The 27,683-nt window shown below is 39.0% G+C and overlaps 1 protein-coding gene across 1 annotated transcript in view; it reads left to right on the plus strand.

Annotated features, from left to right (window-relative positions):
* Positions 1 to 27,683, plus strand: part of smyd3 (SET and MYND domain containing 3) — a 46,990-nt gene that overhangs the window by 2,667 nt on the left and 16,640 nt on the right. Inside the window, exons 2-5 of the mRNA XM_033984643.2 lie at positions 5,819 to 5,882; positions 5,967 to 6,074; positions 6,693 to 6,750; positions 6,849 to 7,000. Of these exons, the coding sequence (XP_033840534.1) occupies positions 5,819 to 5,882; positions 5,967 to 6,074; positions 6,693 to 6,750; positions 6,849 to 7,000 (382 nt within the window). The remainder of the gene's footprint in view (positions 1 to 5,818; positions 5,883 to 5,966; positions 6,075 to 6,692; positions 6,751 to 6,848; positions 7,001 to 27,683) is intronic.

The raw sequence follows: 27,683 nt of genomic DNA on the forward strand, positions 1-27,683 counted from the left end.
CACAGACTGTAATGTAATGCAGCCTCAGAGAGCTGGCAATTATTCAAAAGACTGAGAGATATCAAGATTCAGTCATCTCATTGTCAATAATATAGTTTTTTTTTTTAGTCGTGAGGTCCAAAACCAAACTCTGGAGGGAAAAAAAGGTTTATTTTTGGTTTAAATGGTACTAATGAAAAATCTGTATTGTTTATGTTCATGAAATAAATACTCTGAGCAGTTTTCATTTAGATTTAGAAAAGTACAAAATAAAATAAAATCGAAAATCAAAATTGATCAGCATGAGAAGAATGGACTAATTTTTTCATGTTCTGCCCAGTGATCACTTAATACAGAATATTCCATGCAGCTTGAACCTTTAAGTTTATTGAAAGTCCTGTGATCACATCTGTCACTGCTCTGTCCTGATGATAAATCCACAGTTGGACTCGTCCCGTGTCTTCAGGTGTGGATGAGTCACGGCGTAAACAACCATTAGGATCTCAACACGACTTTACTCACAGTTCACAACCTCACAGCTGGAACCCCCCACCCCTCTCTTTCTATCCTCCCTTTCTCAGTTTCTCTATCCCTCCCTGTCTTTCTTTCCCTCCTCCTTTCACTTTCTCTCTTTCTCTCTTTCTTCCTTCACATCTCTCTCTTTTTCCACTTCTCTCTTCCTCCCCCCCTCATCCCGTCCCTTTCTTTCTCTCTCCCTTTTTTCCTATCTCTTACTTCACATCTCTTTCTCCACATCTCTCTCTTCCTCTCCCCCTCGTCTCCTCCCTTTCTCTCGCCCTCCATTTCTCTTTCTCTCTCTCTTCCTTCACATCTGTTTTTTCCACATCTCTCTTTCTCTCCCTCTCGTCCCCTCCCTTTCTTTTTCTCTCTCCCTTTTCGTTCTCTCTCGTCCTTCACATCTTTCTCCACATCTCTCTCTTCCTCTTCCTGTCCCTCTCTTTTTCTCTCTTCCTCTTTTTTCCTCTCTTCCTTCACATCTCTTTCCTCTCTTTCTCTCCCCTCCCTTTCTCTCTTTTTCTTACTTCACATGTCTCCTTTTTTTCTCCCTCTCTTTCGCTTTCTCATTCTCCCGCTTGCTCTCCCTCTGTCTTCCCTCCTTTCTCTTTCTCTCTCTCCTCTCTTTTCCTTCACATGTCTCTTTTTTTCTCTTCCTCTTTTGCTTTCTGACTCTCCCTCTTGTTGTCCATCTTTCTTCCCCCTTTCTCTTTCTTGCTCCACTCTCTTCCTTCATATCTTTCCTCTTTCTCTCCCTCTTCCTCTCCCTCTTTCCCTCCTCCTCCTCTCCCTCCTCCTCCTCTCCCTCCTCCTCCTCTCCCTCCTCCTCTCCCTCCTCCTCACCCTCCTCCTCTCATCTTCTTTCTCTCCCTCTATCTCTCCCTCCTCCTCCTCCTCTCCTCTTCCTCCCCCTCTGTCTCTCCCTCCCTCTCTCTCCCTCCTCCTCTGTCTCTCCCTCCCTCTCTCTCCCTCCTCCTCCTCTCCTCCTCCTCTCCCTCTTCCTCTCCCTTCTCCTCATCCTCTCCCTCCTCCTCCTCCTCCTCCTCATCCTCCTCCTCCCTCTCTCCCTCCTCCTCCTCCTCTTCCTCCTCCTCCTCCTCCTCTCCCCTCTCCCTCTTCCTCCCCCTGTACCTCACATTGTGCTGGTGCGTCACTGCAGTTGTGCTGGAGGCGCCTGCAGCATTTTTAGAGCCTTTGTTCTCCCCTTGCTGCTGTTGCGTTTAGGCGTCACTAGAGGGCAGTAGCGCGTCCCAGATGATCAGTTTGAGCTTTAAGAAACATCCTTATACTAACAAAAACACAATGTAATGATAATAGTAATGATAAAATGTCCTTTCTATTATAAAGTCCCCCCTGAAATGAATCGAGCAATAGTGACAAGTGTCTTGCTTAAAGGCCCATGGTAATATGTAATGGAGGATTAGAAGCAAACTACCAAAACATCTTAAATTTGATATTTTGTGATACAAGAAATACAGCTACAGGGTATATCGTTGCTGAAATCGCCATTTGAGTTGTAGCTGTCTATCGTAAAGGCTGCAATTACTTAGAATGTCCACTAAGAATAAAATATGCTTTGTATAAAAATCACGTTTTATCTGTGCCCTCACAAACATGTTCTGAAATTCAGTTCATGTTTGGGTCTTTGCTCTGATGTTAATCTTCTTTGTTGTTTAAGAAAAAGAGATAATATTTAGCCATAAAGTAAACCGTTCATAGAGAGTAAGTCGTATCATTGGGCAGGACCGCTAATTATTAACTTCCACACGTACATGAAGTAACTGTTACTGTACAGGAAGTAATTACCATGCTCTGCACAGACACGCTGAGGTAAGCCTGATGAGATGTCATGTAGCACAAATGTGCTAAGTCGAGTTTGCACATCCACTGGAATATCAATGCAGAAAGTCTAGTGCAAAACATATTTAACACTGATACTGATACAAAAAGAAGGAGTGACAAAGTGAAGTATAGTTAGAGAAAACCCTTTAAAATAACACTGCTTTAGTCAACTAAAGTTGGTTGACTAAAGACCTGGTGCTGGCAAAAGTTCCCAGTATTAGGATCTTGCACCCAGACTTGCTAGAGACTAGAGAAATACTAGAAAACAGCTTCTTTTGTGTAAAAAAACAACAACAAAAAAACTGTCCATTACCCCCAAAACTCCAGTTTACTCACTCCGTGCATATAAAGAATTCTAACCTTTATAATCCAAATAAAATGATTACTTGACTAATATAAAATTTGATTGTCTAAACCATAAGTGATGTATTATTATTAAGTCACTCTGTGGGAACACACTGTTGTTATTGTTCTTTAATGGCAAACACAGAACTGAAAGGATAAGCAAGTAATTTTCTGTCTCTTTTCTAGTCTCTTTTATTATTTGTAATGTTCCTGGAGCCATGACTATATTTAGAAATGTTTTACGTATTGCTCACTAATCGTATGTTCTTGGCCTGGATGAGTCTAACCGAAAGGCTCCAGTTGGATCATTTGTTTAGTTTAAATGATGATGTCATTTTGTGTGTGTGGTCTGCGTCAGCCACACACTGGTGAACTGAAAAAACACTGAAACATAGACTCATCCTATGGTCAGATTTAAGGAAAATGCATTTAGTTGTGTTCTGTTTTAGAGGTGACAAAATATATATGTTGATTGTTGTTTTGAAGTGATACAAAATTAGTTAGTTTTAATAAGAAATGCTACAAGAAGAGCTGATTAAAAACAAAACCATCATTCACTGAATATATTCCTCAGGTGTTTGATAAGCTGCACCAGATGAAGGTCAATCGGCTGAAACACTGTAATAAAAGTGTGTGGGAGCTTTCTTTTTCTTACAAGTGAAGTACCCATCCTCTTACGCACCAGTCACCTACTCAGTTGTGCAGAGGTCATTCTGTCCCATTGTGTGTCATTTGTGATTTTTTAACAACATATGTATTTAAAGTGACAATATGTAACTTTCTGGGGATGGAAAGTCAACTGCATGACGCCATTATGCCATACTGAGTAATACAGCTAAAGGAACAACAAATCAAGAGTCAAGTTTGTGGACATGCAAGCCCAAGCAGAGTAAGAAAAACGTATTCTTATTTTAATCTATTTTATGGCAGAAAAGTTACGTAATTGGGCTTTAAATTGGTAAGCAAAGCAATTATTCAGTTCAATTACAGCCCAGTGTATCTGAAGGTCTGTATCTTTAATAATAGCGTCACGGTTTGTGTTCTATAACTGTTTTAATAGATTTCAGAGCTAAAAGTAGGTTGTAAATATTTGAAAAGGGGCTGTGGTCTACATGACCATATCTGCGGTCACATAAGATGGATAGACTTCCTGTGGTGGTTAGCTGTGTTGCTGTGGTGAACCTGTTAGTGTGTGAATTATGTTTTGTGTTGAAGCTGCACAGAGCCTGTTTACAGCTCCCCTTTCTGCTGTTATTGCTTTGTGACCCACATTGCAGGACTGTGTTTCCTTAACAGTGGGTGGCTTCCATCTTTCAGCTAAAACTCGACCTGGATATCTCTGTGTTGAAGCTTATAAGTTAGAAAAAGATCACACAGCTTTATATTCCTAAATGAGTGAACTATGATACCATCTTCATCATCCTGTAAAGGCAAGAAACATTTTATTGTTAAACTGAAGATGATACGTTTTTAACGTTTATATCTATTACAAATGTGAGAGATGATACTGTTTTCAGGTTAACCCTGTGGTCACCTGGGGCCCCTTCAGGGTGCTTTTGAGCAATTTTTTTATTTCAAACATCAATATTTCTGGCTGTGTTGAGATCAATCACTTATTTTAAAGTTTTATTAACAACGTACGTTTATAATGAAGTCAGTGGGGAATTGTGCACAATCCATTCAAAACACAAGTATTTGTTCACCATGAATTATTGACATAAATCTTCCCATTTCACTCTTTTTTTAATTTTGAAAATATGTAATTTTTTACTTTTTCTACTCTGATAAAATGGCCTTAAAATCTTAAAAAAATATACATCACATCCATGATTAGAGTAGAAGTACTGGTAGATAAAGAGTTTTGAGTCTTAAAAGAAGAAAAAATATGAATCCATGTGGATTTTATGGCCATTCAAAAATGGACCCTTGATGGTCCCCATTTTTTTTTTTCATTCAAAACACAGTAAACCACATTATATTCCACTATAATTCTCACGATTAGTATTCACTTATCATGATAATGTTGTGAACTCTACTGATCATGATTATTGACTAATCCATTAATCTTTGCACCTCTACATTTAACTTAAGATTTAAACTTCAGTGGAAAGCTTAATGTGATTCTGTATTACTTGGGCTGTGAATCAGTTTCCATCTTGACTGCTTTAGTGGTCGTCTCTGGCTGTAATTGGCTCGAGTGAAGCCAACGGTCAATGGGCTCAGACTCGTTATCAGACTGACAGCAGAACTGAGGACAGCAGTGTCACTGCAAACAACACTGTGGCTCTCAGAGGCAGGAAATGCACCCAGCGACACAAACACCAGGAGAAGACACAGAGTCACACTTTATCGAATTGAGCTCAGTGACATTAACACACTGTGGCAGCGAGACAAGGGACTGATGTACTCCCTTTAGATGACAATCTGATCAGCCAGGAAACCGATGACAGTTGATCTGTAGATGAGACATGTATAAGAGCGAATAAATTGTTTCCTAACTGATCAAAGTAACCTAATATATTTCACAACCCAAAGCTACTTAAGATCCCCACACACAGACCATTTGCATTAATAATGAGTTAATATCCAGTGACTCCAGACCTAGCACAAAATCTTGCAAGTTCTGTTGGTTAACACATTCCGTGCATAGTACTATACAGGTACATTTTGCCTACATGCCGACACAATAACAGCAGGCACAATAGGCACAATAGGCACAATAGGCAAAATCCACCAGCTATGTAGTTCTGACCAAGCCTCGCTCTAAATCTGGAGGTGGATCCACGGGCGCTGTGCTGCTATCACCCACTTTCCCTGCAAGTTGACCCAGTGTGCATTAGTTCACATAGTTTTCAGCTAAATGCCTCTCCTCCTGCGCAACGTTAGCTCCGGCTGGTGTTGCAGAGTTCACTCAGAAGTCAAATGCAGAAGTGAAATTTGCAAATAAAGTAAATCTTAACAACTCAAATATCAACAACAGGTTTATGCCATCCAAGGGAGAGGTAAAAATGACTGTTCTTATTAGAGACTTTGTAAAGGCTAGTATTTTGTCTCAGATATGTTTCCTTACCTGTTTCACTAAATCTCTGCTGACACATTCTGCTCTATTGAAGTAATCCTTTTCTCCCCCTTTCAGACATGAGACCTTGTTGAGGTGCTCCCAGTGTAAAATGGCTCGCTACTGCAATATCACCTGCCAGGTATAAGTTGTGCTCGTGTCCTCTTCTCTGTGTGCGTGGATATTTTTGTGAGTTTCAATTTGTTGGAGTGGTCTTTTGCTGCAGAAACAAGCTTGGCCTGTCCATAAGAGCGAGTGCAAATGTCTGAGGAGTATCTTACCCAGAATACCCACTGACTCAGTGCGCCTCGCAGCAAGAATCATCTTTGCCTTGGTAAGATTTCAGGTTGTACTATTTTTTACGTAAATTACTTTTAAAAGGCCTATATCACCCTATTTTCTAATCTATGTTTTAATGTTTCCTCATCACAAACATACTTGGAGTTTTGTTTTGTTTGTCCCACATGTTTTAACACACAAATCCTGGATATTTCAGTTGATTTCTGTGTCTCAAACAGAAAACACCTTGTGATGTCATCATGTGGTAATACAGGAAGTGCTCCAATGCGTTTTTAAACTCCACGCACCTTCACTAGAATCATTTGGATGATTTAAGCCCTGGATTCGCCAATGTCTGCTGAATTAAAGGTAAAATGTAGCCGTTAACCTGAACTTCATGACATCACAAGGTGGAACGGAGCATTTTGAGCTTTGGAGATGTTACAGACTTATTATAAAGTGTTACTCAGACATGTGTGAATGAAACAAAACACAACTCTGGGTTGTGTTTTTGAGGAGGTAAAAACATTGTGACATGGCTTTAAACTCACCTGAGTCAATTTTATGAAATATAAAGAATATTTGTAGACGCCTAGTTTCAAATGACTAAAATGTTTCCTATGTTTGCCACAAAATTACAATAAAGTCCATTGTCTGAATCTTTTCTCCACAGTGTACCACTTCTAAGGGCAGTAGTGAGGAGCTCTACTCTCTTGAAGAACATGAATCGCGTAAGTTTGTATGAAATATGTTATTGCACTACATTGTTTTTCTGTGTAAATATTCAATTCATGTTTATGTATGTGAAACAAATTGACTTTTTTGACAGATCTCAGCTCCATGTCTGAACAGAAGAAAGAAGGTTTGTCCCAACTGGCCTCCATGTTACAACTTTACCTCCAACAGGAACTCCCCACACTGGATCAAGCCTCATCATCTCTGCCCCCCTCTTGTCGGGACCCCCTGTGCCTTATGGGAAAGGTAAGACAAAAAGTTTAATTATAAGTTTAGTATCTATCTGATAATTTTACTCATCTGGTCTTCGGATCTTACCAGCATTTGTGATGAGTTCCCGTTGCGAGTCTATTCCCAGAATAACTCAAGGTCTGATCCTCATAAAACACACCAGCTGCTCTTGTTACATTGAAACCACAAAATCATTAAACAGCCCAGGTTGTGTTCCCATAGAGATAACTTGTCTTCTTTTTATAGTCACTCTAATCTTCAATTTATTCACAGACTTGGTATTTGTGTGGGCTTACATGAGAATCAATTACTTTTATTTATTTTATATTTTTTGTGCACGAGAATAAATACAAAATAATAGAGGTTTTTATTTAGGGAAACACGTCCACAAAATGATTATGTCGCTCATCACCAAGATAAGTCTGTGCAATTAATCAAATGTACAGTCACGATTTTTATAATTGCTCAATTCTATTACAAAAATCTTGCAGTTGAAAACATAATTAATGAACTTTTTTTCTTACTGATTTGCACTTGTTCGTGTAAAACCTAGAGCAAAGTCCCTCGTCTAATCTACACTGGCTTTGAAAACGAGTGTCACAGAATATTACTAATAAATTATATCGGGTCTATGCTTTCTCTATAGTTAAATTTGGACACTAGAAATTGTTTGAAATCATCATAATTTAAATTATAAGCCAAATAAATGGTATTTTATTCGAGCAGTCCTATACGCAGGAGATGATTTTTGTTTTGTCTTCTTCTTAAACTGTAAAACAATTAGAGCTGTCGTGATTGAGAAATTCATTCCCAATCTCACCCAAATCATCCTGCTTGTCTATAATTTTTGTGGTTACCTTTACTGATTTTGCATGGATTGAAGTTGCTAGTTTCTTCCACGGCAAGCTAATTGGTCTTCCATTTTGTTGGCTTTATACATCACTTTCAGCAGTTTTAACAAGTGAGGTTGTTTAGTCGGCATTTGTTTGTGATTGCCATGTTTACATCTGCAAAAAAGAAGCACGCACCAAAGGGAGAATGTACCAGGGCCTGATTTAACTGGTCTAAATTGCATAGATTTGGAAACGCACTCAGATAGGACTTGTGGGCTGTTTGTGTGTTTGTGTGAGTGATGCGCGCACCGAGAATTAGTCGAAGCGCTGAGAAAACTGGAAAGCTGCTGATTAATGGAGTTGGAGATACCAGAGGGAATTCTCCTCTCATTTTGAAAGGGATGAAAGGCCCACAACACTGAGTAGATTAAAGAGAGGGGGTGCGGTGAGATGAAGAAGGGGAGACAGATTTAAGAGGTCATGGAAGCTTGTCCAGTTTATGTCCCATTATACAGTATTTCTTTTAGTTCAAAGCACATTTCTAAATGATAACTAGATGCTATGATGCTACTTTAAGGAAATTAATTTGCCACGATTTCTGGTTCAGTTGCTAACATTTGATTAATTGAATTGCTTCCCTGCTCTCACAATTTGCTGAATGTCTCTTCTCCTCTCCACCCTCCTTTCTTGCAGGTTAGAGTCCTATTCAATATACCATATGAGCCAAAAGAGTAGAGAAAAAAGTAAATCAATTCAATTCATCTTTATTTTGGACTCGTGGTCTATTAAAAAACACAAACAAAAAAAAAACAAAACAAGACAGACAGTAACAATACAAACAATAAACATCTATAATATATACAAATTATTTTATTTTTAATTATTTTATTTTTATTTATTTATTTATTTATTTATTTTAAGCTTGTGTTCACTTTCCTTTTTCGATGATGTTCAAATTTCCATTGAGAGGCAGGGGCTAAAATTAATTGAAATACCTCGTCCTCCACAAGACGATATGAATTTTCCCTTCATTTTGTGCTGACACTTCTGCCCCTGTATCGAACGTGGTGTTTAATTTCCTGCCAATAGGAGGCACTGTGATTGCATGCAGCTCTCTTCACTTACCTTTAGAAGTGAGGCGGCCTCTTGGTCAGCCGCATCCCTCCTCCTCTCAGCTCTCTGTATATTTTCATGTACATATTGTTTTCTGTGTCTGCTCTCATGTTCTGTAAGCCCGTCTCTGCTGCCCGGCCTTTCTATTCCTGTCCCACAATCCCCCATTACATCTATGTGCTCATTATTCTTCCTGTACCGTATAACTCTATAACACTCAGCTTACCTTTCATCTGCCTCCTTTGCCCTTTTGCTCTTTCTCTCTTTAATAGTTCTGGAACATAACAAATAACAAATGTGAACTTTATTATGGTGTGCTAAACAAAATGGGTCATTATAATGTGTTTTTGGTCTTAAAAGTCTATTATTTTTTGTACTTTGGAGTTATAAACCCTGTTCTGTATGCTAATGGATTCTGCCTGCTGCCATACGTGAACATGAAGTAGTAGCACACAGCATCATTAATGTTCTTAATATCCTCATGAGGGCCAGTGGAGGCACAGTGGAGAGAGCGAGGGAGGGAGGGAGGGAGGGGAGAAGAGGAGAGGGAGAGAGGGGAGAAGAGAAGAGCGAGGGAGGGAGGGGAGAAGAGGAGAGGGAGAGAGGGAGAGAGGAGAGAGGGGTGAAGAGAAGAGAGAGGGAGGGAGGGGAGAAGAGGAGAGTGAGAGAGTGAGGGAGGGAGAGAGGAGGGAGGGGAGAAGAGCGAGAGAGAGAGCGAGGGAGGGAGGGAGGTAGGGGAGAAGAGGAGAGTGAGAGACTGAGGGAGGGAGAGAGAAGAGAGAGGGGAGAAGAGGAGAGTGAGAGAATGAGGAAGGGAGAGAGGAGAGAGGGGAGAAGAGCGAAGGAGGGGAGGAGAGGGAGGGAGAGAGGGGAGAAGAGGAGAGGGAGAGAGGGGAGAAGAGAAGAGCGAGAGAGCGAGGGAGGGAGGGGAGAAGAGAAGAGCGAGAGAGCGAGGGAGGGAGGGGAGAAGAGGAGAGTGAGGGAGGGAGAGAGGAGAGAGGGGAGAAGAGAAGAGCGAGGGACTGAGAGAGTGAGGGAGGGAGAGAGGGGAGAAGAGAAGAGCGAGGGACTGAGAGAGTGAGGGAGGGAGAGAGGAGAGAGGGGAGACGAGAAGAGCGAGGGAGGGAGGGAGGGAGCGAGGGGAGAAGAGGAGACTGAGAGAGTGAGGGAGGGAGAGAGGAGAGAGGGGAGAAGAGAAGAGCGAGAGAGCGAGGGAAGGAGGGGAGAAGAGGAGAGTGAGAGAGTGAGGGAGGGAGGGAGGGAGAGAGGGGAGAAGAGAAGAGTGAGGGAGTGAGAGAGAGAGGGAGGGAGAGAGGAGAGAGGGGAGACGAGAAGAGCGAGAGAGTGAGGGAGGGAGGGAGGGAGTGAGTGGAGAAAAATGCAGTAAGAGAGGGAGGAGAGAGGGAGGGAGAGAAGGAGGCAAAAGAGTGAGGGGGAGATAAGAGTGAGAGAGGGAGGGAAGGAGAGAGAGAAGGATGAGAGATAAGGGATAGTGGAGAAAAAAGAGTAAGGGGAGAGAGGAGAGAAAAATGTAGTGAGAGAGAGGGGACAGAGAGAAGAGAGAGGGAGGGAGAGAGAAGGTGGTAAAAGAGTGAGGGGGAGAGGAGAGCGATAGAGGGAGGGAGAGAGTGATTAAAGATAAGGGATAGTGGGGGGAAAAGAGCAAGGGGAGAGAGGAGAGAAAAATGCAGTGAGAGAGAGGAGAGAGGGAGAGCGAGAGAACGTGGCAAAAGAGTGAGGGGGAGAGGAGAGCAAGAGAGGGAGGGCGGGAGAGAGAGAGACTAGAGATAAGGGATAGTGGGGGGAAAAAAGAGCAAGGGGAAAGAGAAGAGAAAAGGCAGTGAGAGGAGAGAGGGAGAGAAGGGGCCAAAAGAGTGAGTGGAGAGACAAGGGAAGGGAGGGGAAGAGAAAAAGGGGGGAAAGGGGGGCAGTGATCAGGAGATGAGAGCGAGAGAGGGGGAGATGGAAGGTAGAGAGTGTAGAGAGAGAGAGATGGAGAGCGAGGAGAGTGGTGAGTGGTAAGTGTACTGTAAGTGTAAGTGTGTTGGTGCAATAAGCAGTGACAGATGAGAGCTGGTTTCAGTGCATTTTATTGCCTCCCTCGAGCAACTTCCTTTTATAAAGAATGAGTGTTATATGTCTTTCGCTGTGCTTCTCCTAATGTGGAATTACATGTTTCCTTTTTGGATCCTGTATGGCAAATCAGTGTGGAGACTTCATGTGGATGTTTATTCCTGGAGTCTATTATGCTTCTCATTGTTTCTTGTCACATTTGCAACATAAGGCCTATTTTCCCTTGTACTCTGCATGACCCATATGTTACACCATAAAAACAAGCTCTGTCTGCGCTAAAGCTGATCCCATACTCTCTCATAGACACATTTGGCTGATCAAAAGTGACAATGCTTCCTCCTGTAATACTCCCTTTGATTAAATTCCTCATTGTGGGACAAATAAAGGTTTATCTTATTTTAAAGCAAAATCACTTTGACTAAAAGAAATGAAGTGGGTTTTGGCTGAGGAATCGTGTTAAAAAATGTACTGAAATGAATGAAAACAGCTCACAGCCACACTGCTATCCATATTTATACTTCCAATAACTTAGAAAGGTTATGTCTATAGAAAAAGTCATAATTATATAAAACTTGATGTAACAACGCAGACATTTTCATTATCTTTTTGTGGCATTGCTCTTAATAATAAGTTTTTTGCATTACCGTTGAAAGCTGTGTGACAGATGAGAGCGTAATGGTAGAAAAGACACAATGTCGAATGAGCATGAATGTTACAAAGTGTGCTCAATAAAAGGTTTATAGTAATTCTGTTATTAGTGTTTTGTATGAACCTCTTAGCCTGCATTGTTGGGACAGTTATACACACACTGGCACACTCATTTGGCCACAGAGGAAGGATGCTCTTGTACGTGCTGTATTGTTTATAGGCTGTAGATGTCATTTATCATCGTGAGGTTACAATACACACACATACATCAGATTTGTATGCACCCGCTAAATGCTACACTGGGTCTATCCTGATTTACTTCCAGAAGCGAGAGTCACTTTTGATTTATATTGTGTTCATTGTTGCCTAAACTTTTGGTCGTTCTGATTTGCAGCCTGTTTGCTAGTGTGAGTTGTAATAAAGCATGTGTTTAACTGCCTTGTTGTGTCTTGTGTGTAGGAGTAATTTATTCTATTCACATTTTTCACCCATCTGTTTTGCAACTAAATAAGAATGTAGATAGTGTGGCTATTGCATAACTAATGTAAAAGTCGTATTACTCTTCCAAATAGTTAGTAAGAGAGTAAGAGCCCATCACCAACCCAGCAGAGCTCTACGATCTGCTGGGCAACATCTGCTGGAGGTCCCCCGGTCCCGGTGCAAACAGTGGGGCGATCGATCTTTTGCAGTGGTGGGTCCAAAACTCTGGAACTCATTGCCCACAGAGTTGCGTTCCATCTCTGACCTGCCTCTGTTTAAAGCCAAACTGAAAACTTATTTATTTAGAATGGCTTTCAGCACTTAGTGGTTCTGTGACTCTTTATTTTAATGATGTAATATGCTTTGTTGATTTGTATGAAGTTTATTGTTTTTAATCGTGTTTTTAACGTTGTACAGCACTTTGGGCAGCCTGGGTTGTTAGAAGGTGCTATAGAAATAAAGTTTGATTGATTGATTGATTGAAATAAATAGATTTTTTTGTGTTTATATGGATACAGATCCTGGACACAGAGATGGGGTGAATCGCCTGGCTCGGAGGAGTGGAATGCCTCTGGATTCCTTAGAGGAGCTGGAGGAATTATGGATACCCAGTGTTTGAGCTGGAGTTCATAGTTGGTCTGCATTTTCACTGCACTCTCTAGTTTTGCTTAGTATAATCCTTGTGCATGTTTGTGTGTTGATGTGCTCAGCCTTATCTCTCTAACATTTCTCCCTGGTTTACCATTGTTACTGGCACTGCCACAGGCGATACCTAATTAGCTTAGGCTTCCACATACACACTGACAGCTTAGTGTAATGGCTTAAGTCTATCATAAATGCCAGTATAATAGAAAGCGAGAATAAAACCATTTATGTAATTGACTTGCATTGGCAGCGTGTAGGGCTTACGAGCAAGGAGGATGGAAAATGAAATAACTAAAGGCAGAAGGAAGTCAGGCAGAGGATAAGACATGGTGCCAATTAAATGCGCAGTGGTTTGGAGATGGTACCCTCAGATAAGCAAACTGGATGAAATGTTGACCAAGATAGCATGGAATGAGCAAAGCCGACTTCAGTACAAGCACACAGTTTAAATAATGTTTTTCCTTCCCCCAAGCTGTTGTATGTAAAGTTATGTGATATGAAGCTAAAGCTCTGGGGTGTGGTTGACTTAATGAACAACTTCTTTCTTCAAATGCCTGATGCCATCTCTGTCATCTGCCTTATTCTTCTTTGTTGGTTTCCTCCTTGTGTTCCCCCAAACATTTACTGTAATTACTGTTCTTTGGTCTCCTAAGATCACAGACACAGCCAGAGATAGCCAGACCAAAGTGTGTGTGTGTGTGTTTTTCCACTCTTGAGACTAAACATCTCAAAAGTGGCGTTATCTGCATCATTTTTGACTCTCATTGGCTGTTCCAGGAAATAAAGGTGTCTCCTGCATATGTCATAATATGGAGTCTGCAGCAAAGATAAATGGAAAACAGTCTTCCCACTGAAAACATGTTATTAAAATGATCACAATGTAGTTTTAGAGAATAATTTTATTGGCAAAATATATGAGTACACTGTGACTGGTGGGCCTTAGCGTGGCTATCTTTGAATTCTTGTAATTGAGAGATCTGATGAACACAGCTGTTAATCACAACATTGATAAAGGTGTATTAGGAGCTTTTTGGTCCTGGATCAGACAGTTTTTGGATGTTATTGCTTTGCCTGTAATGTTCCACAATAAGCCATTAAACGTATCTATCTTGCAGAAAAGTTGGTGGAGCCACAAGGCCAAGTTGCAGGTCTGGAGGAATGTTTTTCATGATATTTTATTATTATTTTTATTTTTACCTATACAATCACTTGTAATGGAATAAAATTTAGATGGATATTGTGGAACTTTACAAGCAAACTATTAACATCTTCATGAGAACAAGCAGGTGGTAGATCTCCAGTTACTTAGAGCACCTTTAATATAGTTTCTTTATGGATTTGACACTGTTATCAGGTGAATTATTGGCACACTTTGGCTGTTGATTTATTTTTCTGTATGTAAACCATAACATTCAGAGATTTGAGATATGACATATAAAATGATGTTATGATTTTCTGTGTCTAAAGTCAAGAGACAGAGCCTTTTAATGAGTTTCAGCCTTGATAAAGATAAGATGGGAAAGAGCAGTTATATCCTCTGTTGTTGTTCAAACCCAAACTGACATGAAACAACCTTTTTATTCCGTGTTTCATCAATTACTTTTTTCTCTCCTTAATTACAACATCTTTGCATGCCACAAATACATGCATCTTAGACAATTTGACTTTAATTTTCTTTTAATTTACATGTATGGTAATTAGACATGTATAATAATTAATATGAACAACATTAAATAACGTAGTGTTGGCGTGGATTGACAGGATAGAGCCTTTGTATGGGACCTAGGTCAGTTTTACCTCTATTATTAAACAAAGCAAACCATCATAGTGATAGCTGGTTAAATCACTCTATTTTCTACATTAATAATTGGTGTGTGAAGTTGCGAAAGCATTTATATTTAGCTGTGACTAGCTGTCACATAGTTTCTCTCCACTGTATTCAGGTTTGAGTGGGCTCTCATCCACCCACCTGCTGTACTCCTGTCTTTTTCAATGGCCATTAGCACTTTATGCAAACGTCGGAAATATTCTGCCTGTGGACACCTCGGTCGGATTTCACTGAATATTAACAAGTTTCCTCTGAGTTCATTGCTTTCTATCTCCTCCTCTCTGTCGAACATCATAAATACTAAACCTTCGCTTGTGGACGGAGGCCCTTACTGCCGCTCAGTGAGTCCACAAATTTCTTGCCAAGTTTGAAAGAGTAAATTTGCATACAGAGCCCACAATAAGGCAGTTTCCTCCTGCTTATTACGAAGTCTTATTTTTAGCAGCCAGCACGGTCGTCAGTGTTTTATGGACTTAATCTGTTGTTCCATTGTTAGTGTTCTGGTGGTTTATGCTCTTGGGTTTAGTGGGCATTCATGCTTAGCTTCCTCTTGTTAAACAGTAAGTGCTCGCAATAAACATAAATATTCTGTGGATGTATGCAAACACACTATGCACATTCTCCAAAGCATTTATTTCTGTAGTAGAGCTTACATTGGCTTTGGTTACATGTACATAAAAAATCTGATCATTCACAGATTTTTGGATGATATTGGATTATTAAAATGACATTTAAATGGCAAAATCAACAGAATTCTTTTCTGTTTATGGTCCCTCAGATTAGTCATATCAGATTTAGCAGTTTGCATGTCATCTAAGTCACATTTTTACTTCTAGAAATCAGAAAATAATCAGATTTTGTTGTACATGTGAACATAACCCCATTTCTCAGGTCATTTAAAACATGTTATCCTGACTTCTGCTGGATTGTTGGCATTTTATTTAAACAATTAAGCATCAATAACTGATATTGGATTAACCAAGCATGAATATTACCACTTTTAACCTGCCTCACATTGAAAAGAGAGAGACAGACCTGAAAACCTTGAATGAAATGACCTTGAATTTATTAATATTGCCTAATAAACTTCCATTCACAAAATTACACGTTACAATCAAAGCAGTAAACTTCATCTGATTCTTATATAAAATATTTGAGTTACTTGTGGTTCACCTATCATTTAAATTGACCACCTTTATCCATGGCGACGTTGGATCAGTCATTTAGTTCGTAATGAATAGTTGGAATCACACCCCAGTGCAGATGAATAGTGATTAAGAGAGTGAGAGGAGTGGATGACAGGAGGAGGACAAAACACAAACACAGCTCTCCCAGTAGCGCAGTACATCTAACATCACCTAATTACAACTGGGAGCTGCTTTAATTGACTCCTACTGCTAACCCCCAAGTGTCCAAGTGTTTCCCTGCATCTGTGAGGGAAACAGCGAGACTATTTCACCCGTTTAATGAACAACTATAGGGCCTCTTTTGGTTTCAAAATGTATTACGTATAGTCCATTTAATATGGCATCGTAGTTCATTGATTTTAAATGAGTGTAATTGTGTGCCGTGCCTACAAATGAAGATTAAATCGAGAAACAATACAAAGCTGATTTTTTTTCATGCAAGTAAACAAATTAGTCGCCTTTCTCTGGGTTACAGGGGGGTTGGGTTATTGTGTTATTTTTGCAATCAATCAGATATGTGCAAGAATTTTAATTTAAATATGTTCAACTAAGCATGGAGAGGAAAATAGAAGGAGCCCTGACCTTCATGATGAACACCCAAAAACTAGCCTTTGAGACTGGAGGAAGTGTGCTGTCTGGGCTGAATGTTGGACCATTAAGGCTGAAACTGTAAACAACAGCTGTTTCCAGTTTCAGTGTAGTTAGCGTCTCCGTTCAGATAGATATGAGGCAGTGTCCATCAGCAATCTGACCAGAACTGAGGAAGCGGGTTGGATGAGAAGCGAAACGTCTTCACTCCTGCAACTGTATTTGTCCACTTGATAGATTTAATTTTGGCTTTTTACTATGGATTAGACCTGCACAACTGAGGGATTACGCAGAAAATTAAAAAGGACTGAATACTGTATATATGTGTTGGCTAATGCTCATGTATCAACTACCAAAAATAGCGAATCAACTGTAAAATTTACCTCAAAAGTACCAAAATATGCACAAAAAATCTGCATAAATGAGAAACAATGCAACAATAAAACATGTATGTCCTCCTCCGCCTTTTTCCCCACTAACAGCTGTCCAGTATAGTATTTTTCTTGTGTAGACTGCAGTTTTTAATAGCACACAGCAGTCAGCTCCTGTTGCCAGCCAAAGCCATGTAGTGTCCAGCAGTAACACTACACTGCATCAGTTTGGACAGCAGAGCCAGCAGTTCCACGCCAAGCTTTCCTTCAAGTGTCCTGTCCTCACTCCACCATAACACAAGATGGGCGCCCTCCAGCCACTGTGTGTGTTTGTGCTCTAGTTTTATTTGCAGTCCTCTGGCTATACATGATCTAATTTTAGTCCATAAGACAAATGTGAATAGATATGATAATCACACTCATTATAGCGGACAGGTTTGAGTGAGCACACATGCTGCTAGTGTCAAGGACGGCCCCTCGTTTCACAGGTGAGGGAGTAGACTATTTCTGCCAACAAGGAGAGAGGAGACAAGGGATAAGGACACAAGGAGAGAGAAGAGAGGAGACAAGGGAACAGAAGGAAAGAGAAGATGCAGGGAGTGGAGACAATGGGGAGAGGAGACAAGGAGAGAGAAGACAAGGGATAAGGACAGAAGGAAAGAGTGGACGAAGGCAGAGGACAGTAGGACAGAGGACACGAGAAGAGAGAACATAAGGAGAGAGGGCACAGAGAGGAGAAAGCAGAGGAATCAACGATGGTGGAGGATGTAGCAGAGATAAAGAGGATACTGTAGAGGACACTGTACTTCTTGCCAGTCGTAGACAAATGTGTTACCTTGTTGTATTGTCCTACTTTCAAAAGGAACAGATTGGCAGAAAAACAGTGACCTCAGACTTGTTTGCAATGCATCAATCAAAAGATTCTTAGAAAAAGAATCTCTGTGTTTCTGCTAATATTATTCTACTTTGTGAAACTGGTCCACTTTGACAACGCAAAGTTCCACCAAATTGAAGTTTAGAGCTAATCTTGAAACCTACTATAGACCAATAATTATTTGCTGAATTTTACTTTTTATCCTTTAACGCCATTCAGTTCTTTGCAATATACTATATAAGGTTGTTGTTCATCTTAATGATGACTATGTGGAACAGTAAATGCATCTCATTTCTTTCCTTTGCTAAAAATGTGAGATGGTATTTGCAGCCTGCGACCTTTATTATCAATGTACCATTTATTTTTTCAGTTTTGAACAATGATTCTTTTGTGCTAATGATATTGCTACCATGTTTTTGCATATTTCTGAGTGGACCAATCAATTGTAGATTTTTTAACCCCCATTTCTTCACTGACATGAGTTGATTATAATTTTCATCACCTTTTAAAAACAGTGAAAACCTAATTTGCTATTCCACATCCTCTATCAAACTCCTCGCCTCTCTGTGGGTGGTCCCTCTTGTGCTGTGGCTGACATTTCACAGATTACAACTTTTTGATCTGTTATTCCAGCTCACAATCTCTGCTAACCACACCCTTTTTGCTGCCTCCACCCATGCCCCCCCTTCCTCGCACCGGCTTTCATCATGCGCTAGTGCTACTGTTGAATGCTAGACGTGCGCTGCTCTAAAGGAATGGGCAATGAGCTGATGGAGAGGAGGGTGGAGGGGGTTGGGAATCAGGGTTCGAATGAGGAAGATGAGAAGATGACGAGATGAAGGACTAAAGTTTAGTAGGGAGATGGGAGAGCTTTTTTCCCCTTGCTATTTTAATCATTTACAGATAAAGCACATCTGACACGTCCTTCAACACTTTTGTATCACATTTCATATTGTTACCCTTTCATTTCAGACCTCCTTGACGAAAAATCCTCTCCATTTTGATTAACCTCTTCTAGTCTTATTCTTAAGGCCCATTCAGCAGGCTTCATAGTAATTGCACTATTGCTGAAAATGCATGAAATGTAAATTAGAAAGCTGCCATTTTCTGACGTGCATTTTCTTCTCATTAGTTTTCTCCGAAGTGCTACCAGTGGATGTGTTATTACAGTTATTTGCTCTAACTAACTAAATTTGGAAATATATATGGCAGAAAATGTTGTTTTTTGAATGATAATGATCTTTACATTATGTTTTTAATATTAGGTTGTAACAAATATTGAAAATTGATTCTCCTTGTATTGATTTGATTTGATTATCTTGTGTTTTAATAAAAAATTGGTGCTGTTAGTCTCCGTAAATGAGCATATCTAAAATATTGCTTGGATTTGCTACTCCTAAATATAGTGCTTTAACCTTTCTTCTCCCCCATTTTGACATATTTTTTGTCCCCAGTCTCTTTCTTTGTAGAGGTCACCATTCATCCTGTATTCCTTGAGGGAACCCACAAATCAATAAGTCACATGGACGCACACACACTGCTCAATCTCTGCCAAACAACAGTGACGTGCTTTATGTTTTGTCACGATTTCTCAGAATCTGTCTGTATGCATTCCCTGTTTGTTTTTGTTTTTGTTTTTTTATTCTTTGCTCTGCACCAACTGTTACATTTCTGCCTAAAGCTGCAGTTGCAACCAATTACTAATCACCCAGTCTCTCAGAGTTGCCAATATTCCTAGCGGCGATGGTATTAGCCAGGTCTGATAACCTCAGTGCCATGTACAGCTGGTGTGTGTGAGCTCCACTGAGCAGAAAAAATGCTTTTCCCGTACAGTGAATGTGCCATAAAATCACCAGTTACTCATGTGCTGCGTGGGCCCTATACCTCCATACTGTACAGGACCATATCTGTTGTGTCTGTCTTTATAAAACGTATTGTAGACCTATTATACAATTTACATATTATTTTATGGAGTTGCATGGTTGACTATTTGTGGACCACAAAACTGTCCGAAATTTGGAAGATTTTTTGATTGACGTTTTAATGGAAATGTGTCACTTTCCTCAAACACAACACATTGGGTATTATTCTAATGCTTTCAAAATGGCTATTCAATTTCTGTCATAATAGCATTTTGATGTGCTCGTTTAGTTGTGCTTGTTTAGTGAACTGTATGAAGGCGCACAGTATATCGGTGAAATCATCATGTGGAAGTGCCCTTGTTGTGGTGTCTTTGTGCGTGTCCAAGCATCCCATCATGCTGTTAGGAGCTGCAGGAAAGCGCTTGCCTCCAGTCACCCACCTGCTGTTGTTGACTTCCCATCAAACATATGTGTGTGCATTTCTGTGCAATCTCACCCCTCCTTCCTTTTTATTCATGTTTATCATCCTGTGGCTACTCAGCATTTAACGCTTTGATATTTTGGATTTGTAAATCTCTTAACCAGATCTGTTGTATTTATTAATAGTGTGAAAATTACCTTGGGAATATACTGGAAGAGGCTGTACGAGCAACAGTAGGTCAGTTGGTAGAATGTTTGTCCACTATCCCACAGGTTGGCGTTGTGATTCCAGCTCCCACAGATGAATGCTGTCATTGTGTCCTTGGGCGAGACACTTAACTTGCCTCACCCAGAGTGTCTGTGTACACTGACGTATGAATGTGTTTGTGAATGGCTGAATAATTCCTTGATGTAAAGTGTTTTGAGTGCCCTGAAGGTGGAAAAGCGCTAGATCATAAAATGACCATTTACCATTAGCTGGATCCTCTGCCTGCGTCTCAGTAAGTTTCACTGTAGACATTTAGTTGCAGGGATTTCCTCTCACAACCATTCCTGAAAAATCAACTTTTTAGTAGAGTTTATTTCTAATTTTTATCTACTTTACTAGTTTATTACATTACTTATTAAGATGATGGCTGAACATTAAAACAAAAACTAAAAACATCACGATACAACCCATGGAAGCATTGCATCAAAGTATTTGCATGTACAAGGAAAGGTTAAAGTTATAGTGCACATTATATAAAACTTTAGTCAGTCAGCAGCTGTCACTTTTGCACATATGTAATTACAGAGCTAAGAAGTCTGTGTGAGATAAGACCTAGGAACATTAAGTCTCCCCTGACCTTCTGCTCTAATGTTCAGTCCCAATGGTTTCTTAAAGGACACAAGTGCTGACACACGCTCCCTGTCTCTTTATTTTCTTATTGTTGTTTACAGATGTTATTCGAACAGAGAGAGAGTCAATATCATCTTAGACGAACAGGTATATTCAAAAAAGTAAGACTAGAATGAGTAAAAAAGGTCATTGTATTTCTGTTTGAGGGGTTAGTGTGTGGAACAACCTTGATGATAAATTAAATACAAGCATTTAAAAAGAGGTATAAAACATTACCTTAAAACATTACAGGACTCAGGAATGATTTATGTGAACTGCCGTGGTTTGTAGTTTTCTTTTGTTTACATATTGAGTCATTTGTTGTAGAACTGATGCTGCTTTTCTTGTAATTCTTGTGCATTATTATTAGATAGAGTTATTAAGTCATTTTTGCTTCAGCCTAAACCCTTTCGGCCACGATAGAGATGTTATGTACAACCTTATACAAGTTGAATAATGATTTTGAATGTAATGACCAAATAAAATACTTACTTACTTACTTATAGTGTCAAAGTCAGGACTTAGCTTTAGCTGTTTTATTTTATGTAGCAGCAATGTCTATTTACAAGTTGGAAGTAATCTACATTTTAACAAGATTAGAAGCACATTTTTTATTTCCATTAACATGTCCAAAAGCATGATCTCCTCCCCTTTCTAAATAAATATCCTACTTTCTATATATTCATGTGGTTTTGGGATGAACTTTTATGATTGGATTACAAGGTCCTTATTTGATGTACCAACATTAAACCAGTACCATATGACCTGGATTTTTTTCTTTCTTATATAAATGTAGTCCTACACTTTTCTGTTGTTTCTCTTTGTTTTCTTCTTTCTGTTTCATCTGTAGTTCATGTATGGTTGCCCCAGGAGGTACTAATGAAATACTTAGTTGCGGGTTATGCCGACATGAATAAGGCTTCTCCCAGGGTAACATTCAGTGCAAACGTAGCTCTATTTGTTGTATTTGCCTTGTGCTGTTTCATAAATAAATGTGGATACATGTCTGAATTATTAAGTGCTTTTATGAAATATGAATGGGGAAGAGTTTGTATCAGTGAAATTATAAATAATAATGGGATTGCTTTGTTTATTATAGGAAAGAAATCATGAACACAGCTGTAGAATACCACAATGGGTCTTCTAATATTTGAATTACTTGAGACATGTTTCTTTTATTTGCCACCAAAAATATTACAGTATTAGTACTTTAAAATGTTCATTGTGTGGGCCTGCTTTTAATGTTTTTTTGTTTAGTTTGTTTGTTTGTAGATTTTAATTGTTACAGTGGTAGCACAAAAAAATGACAGTAATTTTATAACCAGCAGTAACAAGCAAAGAAAAACTTAATAAAATAAGACGACTAAAATATAGGTAGAATAAAGGATTTTAGGTTCAAGTCAAAGTATTTATACAAGGTGGGGTAAGGATAATATAGTGCAATAAGATGTACAGCACCTCAAAATTCACCAGGACAATTTTAATTATTGATTTTAATTATTTCACTACCTCAAAGTCGAAATAGACGACGTAGGCTGTGCAAATCTATATATGCTCCATGATGCTGCCTAGACTGTTCTAAAAAATAAAAAGACTAGGACTTGTTTTGCTGGAGCTAAAGCACATTTCTAAGCTTTTGGTAGTAAGTTGAAAGTGAAACCGTTTCTTTGCACCAGTGAGATATTTTTGGTCATTATTTCTGCAAGATTTGAGCTGTAGAAGGTTGAATTATGAGCTAAAATTGCTAACTAATTACTTAAGTGTTTCATTCTGCTATTTATTTATTGCAGCATATGTTTTTTGACAATATTGTAGATTTGCAGACAACGTTTTGGGGCATAATTCTGCTTTATAGTTTGGTTTCAGTATTTTCATTTATTTACTTGAGCAATATATCACACTTAAAAATGTGTTTTCATCACAGGTCTTATGTATATGTTAATTTCTCTTCCATCTTGTAGGTCATGGATCATTTCTGCTAGTTTGGACCCTTGAGTAGAGTTGATAATGAGAGCAATATACTGTAGGCATCATCACAACAGTTTATAATACAGCAGGTATCGGCTTAACGAGGGATGCCGTGTCCAAAGTGTGGGCGTACAAAGTCTGCCACAGGTAAACAATGATCCAATGTCAAGGTAAAGTTTTATCTTTCTCAAATCCACCTACAACAACCGCATTTTAGATTTACTTTCACATTAATTTGCCCTTTATTTCGAAGATGAGACAAGCCGTATTCTCACAGTTCACCATTATGCAAATTACTCGATTACAAGTCTGTATGCTAATGAAGCGGTTAGCTTCTCTGTTCTGTGAAGGGCAGAGGCAGTCGGCTCTAAATGAGTGCATAAATGTATACACAGACCAGGAACATAAAAGACAAACATATTCTATAGATCGTAATGCATCAACTGTTTTGGTATGTATAAAGATGCAGAATATATAACGCTCCAGTGGAAAGGTCAAGTTAATTTATTCGGTCAATCCTAACTTAAAATTCAGTCTCAGTTCTCCGCAGAGCAAAAGCTGTTACACATTACAAAAGACTGAATTGTAGCGTGGGAAGGTTGGTTGTGTTTACATTTTTATGGAGTATAGATGGATATAGATGTTAGGACTAGATGTCATCACACATCATTAGAATTTTCAGTTAGCCTAATGTTAAACCGATGAAGATTTCTCTTTCTTTATCTTTATTCATACAGGGGAACCCAATGAGAAAAATTCGGCTCTCTTTTTCATAGACGCCCCGTTTAAAATACAATACAAGAAAAACAAACAAAATAAACAAGTATACAAGTTCATATAAAACATTAAAAACAGGAGAAGGTATGAGTATAAAAGTTTGTTGCCAGATTATTAAATTACGATTGTGTCACCAAAGTATCCAGTTTTGCTTTTCCTTGGAGTAATATTCGATTTTTGTGACGCAAAACCACTAAAAGCATCTTTCCCGCCTCAGTTTTGGTGTGGATAGTCCTTAGCCTTATGCAGTCACATGATCTGATAGTAAACATAACAACCTGAGTCAGTATTCAGTGTTAGAAGTAGTCCCTTATAGTTAAATTTCATACAGTACTGTTTTGTTCTGTAGAGATGCCAAATACTAAACTTGTCCATTCAAAAGTATTCGGACACTGTGCGGTTCCACTCCATAAAGCAAGTTTACTGAATTGCAGCATATAGAAATTGGATTAACTTTCCCTTTAAATTTCGACACACTCCGGTTTTGTCTGTTTTAAACACAGCTTTAATGGTGATGGAGTCATTATTATTTGGATGAGTATTGACTAAACACTATCTGAGCTATAAAAAACGCCATTACGAGCACACCGATTTTTCTCAAAGCACACATGAGCACACACAGGGGTATAGCTGTGCTGTTGTGCGCCAAGTCGTAATGTGCCATTTTTGAACGTAAACACAGGCCCCAGCGCACACACATAATAGACACACAGTACACAGGAAGCACACACAGATAATTGGATGAAACATTTGGCCTTTAACCTGCCGGTCATCCTGGAGAGGGTGATAATTGTACTTTTACAACCTCAGGGATATCTCTTGTTGTGTGTGTGTGTGTGCGTGTGTGTCTAAGGCCACCATGCCTCATAACGGCGTGTTCTTTTCTGTGAAGGCTTATAAGGAATGCACTATATCGTGTATAAGAAAAGATCAGTGCAACAATGTTATGAAACCCCACTATGCCAAAAATACCTTGTCCAAACAAAGTCCAACATATTTTATCATAACTCTAGTATTTGCATGTAGTTTATCCAATACGTCGTAAGTCATCTTTCAAATCTAAACAAAATGTCTAATTTATTGCCATATTCACTGACTTTACAAATAATGTCTGTGCCTTGCAGTCATATTAAAAAAAAAAATCTTTATTTTTAGAATAAATTCTACGACAATGCAGCACCAGCATATGTTGTATTCCTTTGCATTGGGCATCTATAACATGAGAAAACCACACTGCAGTATGTATTTTATTAATAAATCATAAGCATATTTGTGTTTATTTAATCCAAAATAGAATAACACTGCATGTATGTTTAGACCTGCACAGCTCGAAGATGCAAATGAGGCTCTGAGCAGTGTAAGAAAGTGCTGTGTTTGTATTTTCTGCGAGTTTTTTCACAGCGGGCTTCCACAGCTCCATCCTTTTCTTTTACACCTGTTGTGGCAGGATGCAGGGTTGCACGTTTAGAATTACAAAAGTGAAGTCCTTTGAGACTAGTTTTGAGATAAGATATAAATCTGATTAAGTCTGAGAAAAATGGAAAAAAAAATCAGTGGCGTCCTGCTTCACATTGGCACAATCAGTGAATCTGCACAACTTAGAACTACATTACTCCAGTATACTGCATATTTATAATGGGTTAATGACTGCGTTTGTGCTAATGCTTTATTTTATTTAGGTGACAATTGACTAAATACGTTAAAGATGAATATTTTGGGTTTATTTGAGTAAACAGTCTTGTATTGTATGTTTGTGAAATAGACTTTTGAATTGATGTCAGTGAAGCAATAAAACAATTCACAATTTTGGCAAACTAAGAAACCCCCAAGAAGCATCTTGCACAGGGCCCCCCGCAGAGCTAGAGGCAGCCCTGAAAATATTGGTAAATCATTCTCGCATATATAAAAAACTCGGCAATTAACAAAATGTGCAAAACTTCCAAGGCAGAATGCAAAATTATTTAAACAAAAGACAAGAAAAACCTAATGCACAGATGGGTCACTACTGTTAAAATATGTATCGGTTTAGGCTAACTGAAAATAGTATGTGTGATAGCATGACCCCGATTTCTAAAGCGGCGTATGGAAAGAGGTGGAGCTGTTACCTGGCAACCATCGGAGTGCTAATCTAATAAGTGGACCCTCAGACCTTGTGCTTGCCAAGTGCTCTTCAGCCTTGGGTCTTGTTCTACATAGATCCTGTGATGTAAGCCCAATGCTCTTGTGACATCTCAGTTTGACTATAGAACTCTCCGGGGAACTGCTCTCGTGTCACTCAAACCTTCACGGCTGAGTGGAATAATGCAGATGGGAATAACACTGAATAAATGCAAAGAAAATGCTCACTCATTCAATGACGCTGCACTAAATGCTTTTCCTTACTGTTCTGGTTAATGGTTCAGATATTTTTAATGCCTATGTCCAGAAAGGGCTATGCATTCAGTTTACTTTTTAATCATTAGCTTCTTACTCACTCTCAGTCCCTTAGAAATAAAACTGTAAATGCTTTGAAATATGTTTAATACACTAGTAAGATGTGTCAGGAATGGCATTATCTGTATGACTTGAACACAATATATAAAAGGCAAATTACTATCACATTAGAAAAGAAAATATGCATGGTTTTGCCTCTTGCTGAGAAAAGCCACTATGAAAGACAAAGATTCGTATTTACAGCAATGAAATACAGATAAGTCAACTAACTTGTCAGTGATTTTCTATCTGATCTTTAGTCCTCAATGACACTTTAATGTGAGCAGGAAGTTGTGTTTGCATAAATTGCCCAGTGGGAAACCCTTTGAGGCAGCTACAGTCAGAGAGCAGTGCCCCACGAAATGCCTTTGATTTAAACTGCACATGAGCAGTCAAGCAGTGAAAAACAATTTCCTCCAAAGAATACAATACTGGTACTGGTAAATGCTCGTTTTATCTTCCGCCAAAAGTCATCCCTATTCTGCGGATGTACTCGGCCTCTGACAGCCTGCTTGGCTTTGGTCCACTCAAAACTGGACCTTTTATTGGCAATTTAAAGAGCAAAAATGACTAGAGCTGTGTTGTATCCCTTACCACTCACAAATAGTACTTATATGTGAAAATGCTGATAAAAGGTTGAGGTTAGAGCAAAGGTTTTGAAGATACATGAAATACTTGATGATTAGTTCAGTTAATTTGACTCTCTATTTTGTTAAAGGCACATTTTCACTAATTTCTGGTATTTTTTATTATTATATTTCATATCAGCCACCCCAAGGTTAGAGCTACACTCGGCCTTACCTCTGGGAAGCCCAAGAGAAGAGATTGTTTTTATTTGCATATTTAAGTTTTGCTGTGCAAAACCAATTTTGTGGAAGTTCTGTATTTTGCAGTCTGGTCAATAAGTCTACAGTGTAATCATGGTTGTGGTGAAGACTGACTGTAAAACTGTATTGGTTCAGCAGCTTTTGCACGTAGCTTAAAATGCGCCAACTCAACAAAAAAACATGTCAACTTCTTTGCTCATTAATTTGAAAATGATTTAATATGAGCAGGAAATCTTTCATTAACGTGCAGGCTCATGTTTGATTACAGCCCCAGGTCTGTGTGCATATGTGAACAATGCATCTGTATAGATTATATATGGAACATGAAGCTAATTCTGCTCTGACATATGACTGCAGACACAAAGCAGTGTACTATGCATTATGTATATATTACACAATGTCTTGTTATTGTGATACTGTGCACTGAAAACAGCAAGAGCAGGAAATCTCCAAGTTTTTTTAATATATTTTTTTTTATTGTCACTCTGTGCTAAACCAAAATGCACAAACCATGACTCTTTAACTTCACTGCTGCCTGCTTGAATTCCATCTGCTACAACTTTTCTCCTAACTTTATTTTATTTTTTTTAAATTGCTTTAGACTTTTCCATCTCATCCTGTCCTGCTACTTCTCTATCCAACACTCTCTCCTTCTTTCTCTCTAAGATTGTTTTTACAATTGCTTTCCTCACTGGCATGCAAAAATCAGTTAGTATTATAATCTAAAACATAAGTGTTGCTTCCTCCCCATGATCTTCACATCCAGGTGAAAAAACTGCATAACCATAAGTAAAAAAAACGTCACCACGTTTTGACGTATTGTGCAAAGGTTCTGTTTTGACCTAGAGTGGATAT

Source organism: Periophthalmus magnuspinnatus, chromosome 3 (genome assembly GCF_009829125.3).
Source record: "Periophthalmus magnuspinnatus isolate fPerMag1 chromosome 3, fPerMag1.2.pri, whole genome shotgun sequence".
NCBI lineage: Eukaryota > Metazoa > Chordata > Actinopteri > Gobiiformes > Gobiidae > Periophthalmus > Periophthalmus magnuspinnatus.